At 41.1% G+C, this 13,997-nt stretch overlaps 1 protein-coding gene across 1 annotated transcript in view; it reads left to right on the forward strand.

The window, feature by feature from the left end:
- The window catches only part of LOC129824573 (uncharacterized), a 169,678-nt gene that overhangs the window by 39,659 nt on the left and 116,022 nt on the right, over positions 1–13,997 (forward strand). The window contains exons 3-6 of the mRNA XM_055884264.1: positions 755–920; positions 1,321–1,436; positions 1,524–1,715; positions 11,631–13,979. Coding sequence (XP_055740239.1) covers positions 755–920; positions 1,321–1,436; positions 1,524–1,715; positions 11,631–13,979 — 2,823 coding nt within the window. The remainder of the gene's footprint in view (positions 1–754; positions 921–1,320; positions 1,437–1,523; positions 1,716–11,630; positions 13,980–13,997) is intronic.

Here is a 13,997-nt window from a genome sequence, read left to right on the forward strand (position 1 = left end):
GGGGGGTGGGGGGGGGGGGGGGGGTAGAAGGGTCGGCACTTGATCATCAGGTATTCCAAGACGGGTGAACAATGGTTCGAGACTTCCTCTGCGCTCGAGTCAGCAACCATTTTTTGTTGATGAAGAGGCAAATTCCTCCCCCTCTTGATTTCCCTGACTCCACTGTCCTGTCCTCTCTGTGAATGGAGATGCATTGAGTTGGATAGCCATAGGGTCTATCCTGTCCAAGAGCAATGTTTCAGAAAAGCAGAGAATATTGCAGTTACAAGAGTCTCATTGGTAGAAAATCCGCAATCGATGTTATCCATCTTATTATCAAGAGGAATACGATTGGCCGGTAGAATGGAGGGAAGAGGTGGCTTGTTTTCCCTTCACCTTGATCTCGCCAGGACTCCACCTCTCTTGTCCCTGTAACGCTGGTGTTTCCTCTTGGAAACCCTCAAAATTGGGTCAAAATTACAGAAAGAGCCCAGGGCAGATGAGTTGAGGTCAAAGTTGAAGCTGGAATTGAAGTTAGTAGCTGCTGATCTGATGTTTAACGTTCTTGTGTCGTTTTTAAGAAATGATAGTGGATACATTTCATTAAAATAAAGTACAAATAATCGCCAAAAGAATCCCGAAACAGCAAAGATGGGTCGGAGGAAGAACGGCAGGCCATCTTTATTGGATTATTATGTATATAACAACTGTTCATTCTGATTGATATTGTAATTCCATCGACTTGAGATTGTATGTCTCCTCCTTCGTCTTTCAGGTTGAAGGTCTGCCAGCATTGATCCTATGTTCTGGGGTGGTGGTAGCTTCGGGGAACGAACCTTTTAGACCAGGAAACTACGACTTCCTGAGACCGACCCGGCCTGCTGCTGCTCAGTCCTCTAACTCAGACTCTATAGAACCATCCAGACTACAGCCTCTAACAGGTGAGTGTTCAGCGTTGTAGTGCTTTGTGTCGACTAGTGATTGATTGATTGAAGACAAATGTAGCAGGAGTGCTTCAGGTACTCCAAAACAACCACAGGTGCTCTTGGAGGGGAACAGTAAATCAAAAAGCAGTGGCAAGAGTCCAGGGCCAGGCACTCATGAGGATTTGCAAATTAAAAAGCTTTGAAGTCATTATTTAAATGAACACCGACGTGTTAAGGCTAAGGCCTTTATCAGCGTGATTGAGTGTGTTATAGATCAAATTGTTTGATTGTATTGTGACTAAACATATTATTTATATTCTGATATTCCTTCTTAAATTTATTTTTATTTTTATATATATATATTTTTATCTCTTCCCTCCTCTCCCCCTCTTCCATCAACAATCTTATCTCTTAGAAAATAAGACATCGTTATCCAGTGGGCGGCGGTCCAGGAACTTCAGCCTGTCATCAGAGAGATACTTTGTGAACCAGATCAACAAGTCTGTGAACGGTAGCTCCTACGGCCAGCCGGTCCACCTGCCAGAGAACATGGAGACAACAGAGCTAAACCAGAGAGAGACCCGGGGATCTGTAGATCTGGAGACAGAGCTAAACCAGAGAGAGACCCGGGGATCTGTAGATCTGGAGACAGAGCTAAACCAGAGAGAGACCCGGGGATCTGTAGATCTGGAGACAGAGACGTATCAGCTTGTAGAGGACAACGGGAAGACCTCCATCGTACCGCAGGATGATGACATTGAGAAGTCCTTCAGGGTCAACCAGGATGGCAGCATGACCGTCGAGATGAAGGTTAGTACTGTTGTTGTTGCTGCTGCTGTTGTTGAGGTTGAGTTGTTGAGTATGTTGTTGTTGTCATTGTTATTGTTGTTGGGAATGGTGTTGTTGTTGTTGTTGTTGTTGTTGAGTATGGTGTTGTTGTTGTTGTTGTTGTTGTTGAGTATGTTGTTGTTGTTATTGAGTATGTTGTTGTTGTTGTTGTTATTGTTGGTGACTATGGTGGTGTTGTTGTTGTCGTTGTTGTTGTCATTGTTATTGTTGTTGGGTATGGTGTTGTTGTTGTTGTTGGGTATGGTGTTGTTGTTGTTGTTGTTGAATATGTTGTTGTTGTTATTGAGTATGTTGTTGTTGTTATTGAGTATGTTGTTGTTGTTATTGAGTATGTTGTTGTTGTTATTGAGTATGTTGTTATTGTTGTTGAGTATGTTGTTATTGTTATTGTTGTTGGTGTATGGTGTTGTTGTTGAGTATGTTGTTATTGTTTTTGACTATGGTGTTGCTGTCATTGTTGTTGTTGTTATTACTGTTGTTGTGTATGGTGTTGTTGTTGTCATTGTTGTTGTTGTTGACTATGGTGGTGTTGTTGTTGTTGTTGAGAATGGTGTTGTTCTTGTTATTGTTATTGTTGTTGTTGTTGAGAATGGTGTTGTTGTTGTTGTTGAGTATGATGTTGTTGAGTATGGTGTTGTTGTTGTTGTTGAGTATGGTGTTGTTGTTGTTGTTGAGTATGGTGTTGTTGTTGTTGTTGAGTATGGTGTTGTTGAGTATGGTGTTGTTGTTGTTGTTGAGTATGGTGTTGTTGAGTATGGTGTTGTTGAGTATGGTGTTGTTGTTGTTGTTGAGTATGGTGTTGGTGTTGTTGTTGAGTATGGTGTTGTTGTTGTTGTTGAGTATGGTGTTGTTGAGTATGGTGTTGTTGTTGTTGTTGAGTATGGTGTTGTTGTTGTTGTTGAGTATGGTGTTGTTGTTGTTGTTGAGTATGGTGTTGTTGAGTATGGTGTTGTTGTTGAGAATGGTGTTGTTGTTGTTGTTGAGTATGGTGTTGTTGTTGTTGTTGAGTATGATGTTGTTGTTGTTGTTGAGTATGGTGTTGTTGAGTATGGTGTTGTTGTTGAGTATGGTGGTGTTGTTGTTGTTGAGTATGGTGTTGTTGTTGAGTATGGTGTTGTTGTTGAGTATGGTGTTGTTGTTGAGTATGGTGTTGTTGTTGAGTATGGTGTTGTTGAGAATGGTGTTGTTGTTGAGTATGGTGTTGTTGTTGAGTATGGTGTTGTTGAGAATGGTGTTGTTGTTGTTGTTGTTGAGAATGGTGTTGGTGTTGTTGTTGAGTATGGTGTTGTTGTTGTTGTTGAGTATGGTGTTGTTGTTGTTGCTGAGTATGGTGTTGTTGAGTATGGTGTTGTTGTTGTTGTTGAGTATGGTGTTGTTGTTGTTGTTGAGTATGGTGTTGTTGTTGTTGTTGAGTATGGTGTTGTTGAGTATGGTGTTGTTGTTGAGAATGGTGTTGTTGTTGTTGTTGAGTATGGTGTTGTTGTTGTTGTTGAGTATGGTGTTGTTGAGTATGGTGTTGTTGTTGTTGTTGAGTATGGTGTTGTTGTTGTTGTTGAGTATGGTGTTGTTGTTGTTGTTGAGTATGGTGTTGTTGTTGAGTATGGTGTTGTTGAGAATGGTGTTGTTGTTGTTGTTGTTGAGAATGGTGTTGGTGTTGTTGTTGAGTATGGTGGTGTTGTTGTTGTTGAGAATGGTGTTGTTGTTGTTGTTGAGAATGGTGTTGGTGTTGTTGTTGAGTATGGTGTTGTTGTTGTTGTTGTTGAGTATGGTGTTGTTGTTGAGAATGGTGTTGTTGTTGTTGTTGAGAATGGTGTTGTTGTTGAGAATGGTGTTGTTGTTGAGTATGGTGTTGTTGTTGAGTATGGTGTTGTTGTTGAGAATGGTGGTGTTGCTGTTGTTGAGAATGGTGTTGTTGTTGTTGTTGTTGAGAATGGTGTTGTTGTTGTTGTTTTGTATGGTGTTGTTGTTGAGTATGGTGTTGTTGTTGAGTATGGTGTTGTTGTTGAGTATGGTGTTGTTGTTGAGTATGGTGTTGTTGTTGAGTATGGTGTTGTTGTTGAGTATGGTGTTGTTGTTATTGGTGTTGTTGTTGTTGTTGTTGAGTATGGTGTTGTTGTTGTTGAGTATGGTGTTGTTGTTGTTGAGTATGGTGTTGTTGTTGAGTATGGTGTTGTTGTTGTTGAGTATGGTGTTGTTGTTGTTGAGTATGGTGTTGTTGTTGTTGAGTATGGTGTTGTTGTTGTTGAGTATGGTGGTGTTGTTGAGTATGGTGTTGTTGTTGAGTATGGTGTTGTTGTTGAGTATGGTGTTGTTGTTGTTGAGTATGGTGTTGTTGTTGAGTATGGTGTTGTTGTTGTTGAGTATGGTGTTGTTGTTGTTGTTGAGAATGGTGTTGTTGTTGTTGAGAATGGTGTTGTTGTTGAGAATGGTGTTGTTGTTGTTGAGTATGGTGTTGTTGTTGTTGTTGTTGAGAATGGTGTTGTTGTTGTTGAGAATGGTGTTGTTGTTGAGAATGGTGTTGTTGTTGAGTATGGTGTTGTTGTTGAGTATGGTGTTGTTGTTGAGTATGGTGTTGTTGTTGAGTATGGTGTTGTTGTTGAGAATGGTGTTGTTGTTGAGTATGGTGTTGTTGTTGTTGTTGTTGAGTATGGTGTTGTTGTTGTTGTTGAGTATGGTGTTGGTGTTGTTGTTGAGAATGGTGTTGTTGTTGTTGTTGAGAATGGTGTTGTTGTTGTTGTTGAGTATGGTGTTGTTGTTGTTGTTGTTGAGTATGGTGTTGGTGTTGTTGTTGTTGAGAATGGTGTTGTTGTTGAGTATGGTGTTGTTGTTGTTGTTGAGAATGGTGTTGTTGTTGAGTATGATGGTGTTGTTGTTGTTGAGTATGGTGTTGTTGTTGTTGGTGAGTATGGTGTTGTTGAGTATGGTGTTGTTGTTGTTGTTGAGTATGGTGTTGTTGTTGTTGTTGAGTATGGTGTTGTTGTTGTTGTTGAGTATGGTGTTGTTGTTGAGTATGGTGTTGTTGAGAATGGTGTTGTTGTTGTTGTTGTTGAGAATGGTGTTGGTGTTGTTGTTGAGTATGGTGGTGTTGTTGTTGTTGAGAATGGTGTTGTTGTTGTTGTTGAGAATGGTGTTGGTGTTGTTGTTGAGTATGGTGTTGTTGTTGTTGTTGTTGAGTATGGTGTTGTTGTTGAGAATGGTGTTGTTGTTGTTGTTGAGAATGGTGTTGTTGTTGAGAATGGTGTTGTTGTTGAGTATGGTGTTGTTGTTGAGTATGGTGTTGTTGTTGAGAATGGTGGTGTTGCTGTTGTTGAGAATGGTGTTGTTGTTGTTGTTGTTGAGAATGGTGTTGTTGTTGTTGTTTTGTATGGTGTTGTTGTTGAGTATGGTGTTGTTGTTGAGTATGGTGTTGTTGTTGAGTATGGTGTTGTTGTTGAGTATGGTGTTGTTGTTGAGTATGGTGTTGTTGTTGAGTATGGTGTTGTTGTTATTGGTGTTGTTGTTGTTGTTGTTGAGTATGGTGTTGTTGTTGTTGAGTATGGTGTTGTTGTTGTTGAGTATGGTGTTGTTGTTGAGTATGGTGTTGTTGTTGTTGAGTATGGTGTTGTTGTTGTTGAGTATGGTGTTGTTGTTGTTGAGTATGGTGTTGTTGTTGTTGAGTATGGTGGTGTTGTTGAGTATGGTGTTGTTGTTGAGTATGGTGTTGTTGTTGAGTATGGTGTTGTTGTTGTTGAGTATGGTGTTGTTGTTGAGTATGGTGTTGTTGTTGTTGAGTATGGTGTTGTTGTTGTTGTTGTTGAGAATGGTGTTGTTGTTGTTGAGAATGGTGTTGTTGTTGAGAATGGTGTTGTTGTTGTTGAGTATGGTGTTGTTGTTGTTGTTGTTGAGAATGGTGTTGTTGTTGTTGAGAATGGTGTTGTTGTTGAGAATGGTGTTGTTGTTGAGTATGGTGTTGTTGTTGAGTATGGTGTTGTTGTTGAGTATGGTGTTGTTGTTGAGAATGGTGTTGTTGTTGAGTATGGTGTTGTTGTTGTTGTTGTTGAGTATGGTGTTGTTGTTGTTGTTGAGTATGGTGTTGGTGTTGTTGTTGAGAATGGTGTTGTTGTTGTTGTTGAGAATGGTGTTGTTGTTGTTGTTGAGTATGGTGTTGTTGTTGTTGTTGTTGAGTATGGTGTTGGTGTTGTTGTTGTTGAGAATGGTGTTGTTGTTGAGTATGGTGTTGTTGTTGTTGTTGAGAATGGTGTTGTTGTTGAGTATGATGGTGTTGTTGTTGTTGAGTATGGTGTTGTTGTTGAGTATGGTGTTGTTGTTGTTGAGTATGGTGTTGTTGTTGTTGAGAATGGTGTTGTTGTTGAGAATGGTGTTGTTGTTGAGTATGGTGTTGTTGTTGAGTATGTTGTTGTTGTTGAGTATGGTGTTGTTGTTGAGAATGGTGTTGTTGTTGAGTATGGTGTTGTTGTTGAGTATGGTGGTGTTGTTGAGTATGGTGTTGTTGTTGAGTATGGTGTTGTTGTTGAGTATGGTGTTGTTGTTGTTGAGTATGGTGTTGTTGTTGAGTATGGTGTTGTTGTTGTTGAGTATGGTGTTGTTGTTGTTGTTGTTGTTGAGAATGGTGTTGTTGTTGTTGAGAATGGTGTTGTTGTTGAGAATGGTGTTGTTGTTGTTGAGTATGGTGTTGTTGTTGTTGTTGTTGAGTATGGTGTTGTTGTTGAGTATGGTGTTGTTGTTGAGTATGGTGTTGTTGTTGAGTATGGTGTTGTTGTTGAGTATGGTGTTGTTGTTGAGTATGGTGGTGTTGTTGTTGTTGAGTATGGTGTTGTTGTTGAGAATGGTGTTGTTGTTGTTGTTGAGAATGGTGTTGTTGTTGAGTATGGTGGTGTTGTTGTTGTTGAGTATGGTGTTGTTATTGGTGTTGTTGTTGTTGTTGTTGAGTATGGTGTTGTTGTTGAGTATGGTGTTGTTGTTGTTGAGTATGGTGTTGTTGTTGTTGAGTATGGTGTTGTTGTTGTTGAGTATGGTGTTGTTGTTGTTGAGTATGGTGGTGTTGTTGAGTATGGTGTTGTTGTTGAGTATGGTGTTGTTGTTGAGTATGGTGTTGTTGTTGTTGAGTATGGTGTTGTTGTTGAGTATGGTGTTGTTGTTGTTGAGTATGGTGTTGTTGTTGTTGTTGTTGAGAATGGTGTTGTTGTTGTTGAGAATGGTGTTGTTGTTGAGAATGGTGTTGTTGTTGTTGAGTATGGTGTTGTTGTTGTTGTTGTTGAGAATGGTGTTGTTGTTGTTGAGAATGGTGTTGTTGTTGAGAATGGTGTTGTTGTTGAGTATGGTGTTGTTGTTGAGTATGGTGTTGTTGTTGAGTATGGTGTTGTTGTTGAGTATGGTGTTGTTGTTGAGAATGGTGTTGTTGTTGAGTATGGTGTTGTTGTTGTTGTTGTTGAGTATGGTGTTGTTGTTGTTGTTGAGTATGGTGTTGGTGTTGTTGTTGAGAATGGTGTTGTTGTTGTTGTTGAGAATGGTGTTGTTGTTGTTGTTGAGTATGGTGTTGTTGTTGTTGTTGTTGAGTATGGTGTTGGTGTTGTTGTTGTTGAGAATGGTGTTGTTGTTGAGTATGGTGTTGTTGTTGTTGTTGAGAATGGTGTTGTTGTTGAGTATGATGGTGTTGTTGTTGTTGAGTATGGTGTTGTTGTTGAGTATGGTGTTGTTGTTGTTGAGTATGGTGTTGTTGTTGTTGAGAATGGTGTTGTTGTTGAGAATGGTGTTGTTGTTGAGTATGGTGTTGTTGTTGAGTATGTTGTTGTTGTTGAGTATGGTGTTGTTGTTGAGAATGGTGTTGTTGTTGAGTATGGTGTTGTTGTTGAGTATGGTGGTGTTGTTGTTGTTGAGTATGGTGTTGTTGTTGAGAATGGTGTTGTTGTTGTTGTTGAGAATGGTGTTGTTGTTGTTGTTGAGTATGTTGTTGTTGTTGAGTATGGTGTTGGTGTTGTTGTTGAGTATGTTGTTGTTGTTGAGTATGGTGTTGTTGTTGTTGTTGTTGTTGAGAATGGTGTTGTTGTTGAGTATGGTGTTGTTGTTGAGTATGGTGTTGTTGTTGAGTATGGTGTTGTTGTTGAGTATGGTGTTGTTGTTGAGTATGGTGTTGTTGTTGAGTATGGTGTTGTTGTTGAGTATGGTGGTGTTGTTGTTGTTGAGTATGGTGTTGTTGTTGAGAATGGTGTTGTTGTTGTTGTTGAGAATGGTGTTGTTGTTGAGTATGGTGGTGTTGTTGTTGTTGAGTATGGTGTTGTTGTTGGTGTTGTTGTTGTTGTTGTTGAGTATGGTGTTGTTGTTGTTGTTGAGAATGGTGTTGTTGTTGAGAATGGTGTTTTTGTTGAGAATGGTGTTGTTGTTGAGAATGGTGTTGTTGTTGAGAATGGTGTTGTTGTTGTTGTTGAGAATGGTGTTGTTGTTGTTGTTGAGTATGGTGTTTTTGTTGTTGAGTATGGTGTTGTTGTTGGTGTTGTTGTTGTTGTTGTTGAGTATAGTGTTGTTGTTGTTGTTGAGTATGGTGTTGTTGGTGTTGTTGTTGTTGTTGTTGAGTATGGTGTTGTTGTTGTTGTTGAGTATGGTGTTGGTGTTGTTGTTGAGAATGGTGTTGTTGTTGTTGTTGAGTATGGTGTTGTTGTTGGTGTTGTTGTTGTTGTTGTTGAGTATGGTGTTGTTGTTGCTGTTGTTGAGTATGGTGTTGTTGGTGTTGTTGTTGAGTATGGTGTTGTTGTTGAGTATGGTGTTGTTCTTGAGTATGGTGTTGTTGTTGTTGTTGAGAATGGTGTTGTTGTTGAGTATGGTGTTGTTGTTGTTGTTGAGAATGGTGTTGTTGTTGAGTATGATGGTGTTGTTGTTGTTGAGTATGGTGTTGTTGTTGAGAATGGTGGTGTTGTTGAGTATGGTGTTGTTGTTGTTGAGTATGGTGTTGTTGTTGTTGAGAATGGTGTTGTTGTTGAGAATGGTGTTGTTGTTGAGAATGGTGGTGTTGTTGTTGTTGAGAATGGTGTTGTTGTTGAGTATGGTGTTGTTGTTGAGAATGGTGTTGTTGTTGAGTATGGTGGTGTTGTTGTTGTTGTTGAGAATGGTGTTGTTGTTGAGTATGGTGTTGTTGTTGAGAATGGTGTTGTTGTTGAGTATGGTGTTGTTGTTGAGTATGGTGTTGTTGTTGAGTATGGTGTTGTTGTTGAGTATGGTGTTGTTGTTGAGTATGGTGGTGTTGTTGTTGTTGAGTATGGTGTTGTTGTTGAGAATGGTGTTGTTGTTGTTGTTGAGAATGGTGTTGTTGTTGAGTATGGTGGTAATGTTGTTGTTGAGTATGGTGTTGTTGTTGGTGTTGTTGTTGTTGTTGTTGAGTATGGTGTTGTTGTTGTTGTTGAGAATGGTGTTGTTGTTGAGAATGGTGTTGTTGTTGAGAATGGTGTTGTTGTTGAGAATGGTGTTGTTGTTGTTGTTGAGTATGGTGTTGTTGTTGGTGTTGTTGTTGTTGTTGAGAATGGTGTTGTTGTTGAGAATGGTGTTGTTGTTGAGAATGGTGTTGTTGTTGAGAATGGTGTTGTTGTTGAGAATGGTGTTGTTGTTGTTGTTGAGAATGGTGTTGTTGTTGTTGTTGAGTATGGTGTTGTTGTTGTTGTTGAGTATGGTGTTGTTGTTGTTTTTGTTGAGTATGGTGTTGTTGTTGAGAATGGTGTTGTTGTTGAGAATGGTGTTGTTGTTGTTGTTGAGAATGGTGTTGTTGTTGGGAATGGTGTTGTTGTTGAGTATGGTGTTGTTGTTGTTGTTGTTGAGTATGGTGTTGTTGTTGAGAATGGTGTTGTTGTTGAGAATGGTGTTGTTGTTGTTGTTGAGTATGGTGTTGTTGTTGTTGTTGAGAATGGTGTTGTTGTTGTTGTTGGTGTTGTTGTTGAGTATAGTGTTGTTGTTGAGAATGGTGTTGTTGTTGAGTATGGTGTTGTTGTTGAGTATGGTGTTGTTGTTGAGTATGGTGTTGTTTTTGAGAATGGTGTTGTTGTTGTTGTTGAGTATGGTGTTGTTGTTGTTGTTGTTGAGTATGGTGTTGTTGTTGTTGTTGAGTATGGTGTTGTTGTTGTTGTTGTTGAGTATGGTGTTGTTGTTGAGTATGGTGTTGTTGTTGTTGTTGTTGAGAATGGTGTTGTTGTTGAGAATGGTGTTGTTGTTGAGTATGGTGTTGTTGTTGAGTATGGTGTTGTTGTTGTTGTTGAGTATGGTGGTGTTGTTGTTGTTGTTGAGTATGGTGGTGTTGTTGTTGTTGAGTATGGTGTTGTTGTTGTTGTTGAGTATGGTGTTGTTGTTGTTGTTGAGCATGGTGTTGTTGTTGAGTATGGTGTTGTTGTTGTTGTTGAGTATGGTGTTGTTGTTGTTGTTGAGTATGTTGTTGTTGTTGTTGGTGTTGTTGGTGTTGTTGTTGTTGTTGAGTATGTTGTTGTTGTTGTTGGTGTTGTTGTTGTTGTTGAGTATGGTGTTGTTGTTGTTGTTGAGTATGGTGTTGGTGTTGTTGTTGAGTATGGTGGTGTTGTTGTTGTTGAGTATGATGGTGGTGTTGTTGTTGAGTATGGTGTTGTTGTTGATTATGGTGTTGTTGTTGTTGTTGAGTATGGTGTTGGTGTTGTTGTTGAGTATGGTGGTGGTGTTGTTGTTGAGTATGGTGTTGTTGTTGAGTATGGTGTTGTTGTTGTTGTTGTTGAGAATGGTGTTGTTGTTGTTGTTGTTGAGTATGGTGTTGTTGTTGTTGTTGAGTATGTTGTTGTTGTTGTTGGTGTTGTTGGTGTTGTTGTTGTTGTTGAGTATGTTCTTGTTGTTGTTGGTGTTGTTGTTGTTGTTGAGTATGGTGTTGTTGTTGAGTATGGTGTTGTTGTTGAGTATGGTGTTGTTGTTGAGAATGGTGTTGTTGTTGAGTATGGTGTTGTTGTTGAGTATGGTGTTGTTGTTGTTGTTGTTGAGTATGGTGTTGTTGTTGTTGTTGAGTATGGTGTTGTTGTTGTTGAGTATGGTGTTGTTGTTGGTGTTGGTGTTGTTGTTGTTGAGTATGGTGGTGTTGTTGTTGTTGAGTATGGTGTTGTTGTTGAGTATGGTGTTGTTGTTGTTGTTGAGTATGGTGTTGTTGTTGGTGTTGTTGTTGTTGTTGTTGGGAATGGTGTTGTTGTTGAGAATGGTGTTGTTGTTGTTGAGTATGGTGTTATTGGTGTTGTTGTTGGTGTTGTTGTTGTTGTTGAGTATGGTGGTGTTGTTGTTGTTGAGTATGTTGTTGTTGTTGTTGTTGAGTATGGTGTTGTTGTTGGTGTTGTTGTTGTTGTTGTTGTTGGGAATGGTGTTGTTGTTGAGTATGGTGTTGTTGTTGGTGTTGTTGTTGTTGTTGTTGGGAATGGTGTTGTTGTTGAGTATGGTGTTGTTGGTGAGTATGGTGTTGTTGTTGTTGAGTATGGTGTTGTTGTTGTTGTTGTTGAGTATGGTGTTGTTGTTGTTGTTGAGTATGGTGTTGTTGTTGTTGTTGGTGTTGTTGTTGTTGTTGAGTATGGTGTTGTTGTTGAGTATGATGGTGGTGTTGTTGTTGAGTATGGTGTTGTTGTTGTTGTTGTTGAGTATGGTGTTGTTGTTGGTGTTGTTGTTGTTGTTGTTGAGTATGGTGTTGTTGTTGTTGTTGTTGAGTATGGTGTTGTTGTTGTTGAGTATGGTGTTGTTGTTGTTGTTGTTGAGTATGGTGTTGTTGTTGTTGGTGTTGTTGTTGTTGTTGTTGAGAATGGTGTTGTTGTTACTAATATTATTTATATCATTACTCCCATTATTTATATATTTATGGAATGTCATGGTATAACGCACCTCTGATTTGATTCTGATTGGCAGGTCCGTCTGACCATTAAGGAGGAGGAGATGATCCATTGGACGACCACGTTGAGCCGCTCCAGCATGGTGACCAATCATAAACCAGGAGCCAAGTTGGGCTCCACCCCACAGTCCCCCGACAACAACGTGGAGGCGAAGGACCCTATCATTTGTCTCAGCGAGGATGAGACCAAGGAGAGTAACCACCCCAGCCGCAATGCAGAGAGGGACGTGGCCTTCAGCGGGACGGACGGGGGAGGGACTGACAGTGGCGGTGGGGGCAGGGCTGGTTCTCTGAAGGCCCACCCCCGTCAGAAGCGGATGCCAACCCCTGGGCTGAGACAGGTGAAAAAGAAGCAGGCGTCCGTGGAGAGCGTAACCACGGTGACAGAGACAGGTGTCCAGGAGACCAGCCTGGGGACTTTTTCCTACACGGAGCGCATGGCAGACGGGGAAACCACAGGGGGGTACTGTGTGGTCCGGAAGAGCAGCAGCAGCTCCAGGTTACCCACCATACCACCTGTCCCCAAGCCCAGGAAAAGTGGCTCGGCTGGGGCCAGCAGGGCCATCAGGACCAGCTCCCACTCCTCACTCCGGTCCTCTGGAGTAGCAGAGGTGATGCAGATTCAGAACAATGGTAATGGCAGGGAGATCACTGAGACCGTCATGCACATCTACGAGAGGAGACAGAGCAGCTACGATAACTACTATGCCAACGCCCTGGGGCCCGGGTATGGGACAGGAGGGGAGGGAGGTGGGGGTAATGCAAGTGAGGCAGGGTATGGTGGAGGTTGCGGTGGTGGCTCCAACCCCATGCCGCGGAGTAAACCGGCCTCTTCAGATTCGGGGCCGTGCTCCTCCGTGGACTTAACCCGATCATCCAGTACCAGCGACTCACTGAACCAACAGAGGGATGAGATACTCTCTTTGTCTTCTGAACCCACCTCACCTTCTCAGAACGTCACCCTTCCATTTCAAAAACTACCAGAGACCATTAGCAACAAACTGTCGTCTTTCCCAGACAACGAAGCTCACGCCGCATCAGAGTCTCACACAGGGTCATCTCTTAAAGCGACAGAATGGCCAGAACCAAAGGAATTGGAATGTTCCGAGACAAAGGAATTGGAATGTTCAGAGACAAAGGAATTAGAATGTTCAGAGACAAAGGAATTAGAATGTTCAGAGACAAAGGAATTAGAATGTTCAGAGAGAAAGGAATTAGAATGTTTAGAGACAAAGGAATTAGAATGTTCAGAGACAAAGGAATTAGAATGTTCAGAGACAAAGGAATTAGAATGTTCAGAGACAAAGGAATTAGAATGTTCAGAGACAAAGGAATTAGAATGTTCAGAGAGAAAGGAATTAGAATGTTTAGAGAGAAAGGAATTAGAATGTTCAGAGACAAAGGAATTAGAATGTTCAGAGAGAAAGGAATTAGAATGTTCAGAGACAAAGGAATTAGAATGTTCAGAGAGAAAGGAACTGGAATGTTCCAAGACAGTAGCGAAAGAAGAGGAGGAGGTTGAGGAGGATGCTCTTGAAGAGAACAACAAGAAGAGGACAGTGAAGCGGAAAGGGAAGCAGATGAGTCCAACGTCCACTACGAGCTCAAAGAGCAGACAGAAGGACAGCGTGGCAGGGTCTTTTCGGAGCAACAAAAATACATTTTCTCCTGCCAGCACAGAGAAGAAGAGCGGCAGTGCAACAGGAAGTGAAAAAGTTCGAAGCGCCACAGAGAGTGACAGCCAAGTCAGCCAGAGGAGTAGAGAGAAGGTAGAGAAGAATATAAATTATATTCCTGTGAAGAACGGGCCCTTGGCGTTAAACATGGACTTGAAAGATTCTAAAAAACGAGGGTTAGCTTCTGAAAAACAGCTGAATATGGGTGAGAAGGTTGGAAGAGGGCAAAGATCCCAGAAGGTCAACACCACTAAGTCTTCAAGGCAGAAGACACAGCCGAGGAAGAACATGTTTTATGTTTCCCCAGCCAGACAGACTGACATCGGACAGACAGATATACATACAGACACCGGACAGACAGACAGACAAACAGACAATAAACAGATAGTGAGACAGACGGGTCGAAAGATGGCCAGCCAGCCAACCAGAAAGACCTTGGCTAAGCAGAGGTCCATGTCTAATGAGGACAGAACCAAATCCCCTAAACAGACTCTACTGAGTGAGAGCTTCTCCATGCCTGTCTTACACCCCCCTCTAGCCCCTTCTGGGGTACACCAGTACGTAGAGAACTGGCTGCAGAACATCGCCCCCGAATCCATCCCCTATGTCCCCTATAGGGAGGAGGGAGGCCAGGACACAGAAGAGACTGAACCCAGGAGCAAGGTGTGTTTGTGTATTGGAGGGGTTTGGGTACAGCAGAAGAGACAT

The sequence above is a fragment of the Salvelinus fontinalis genome, chromosome 26 (assembly GCF_029448725.1).
Source record: "Salvelinus fontinalis isolate EN_2023a chromosome 26, ASM2944872v1, whole genome shotgun sequence".
Classification (NCBI taxonomy): domain Eukaryota; kingdom Metazoa; phylum Chordata; class Actinopteri; order Salmoniformes; family Salmonidae; genus Salvelinus; species Salvelinus fontinalis.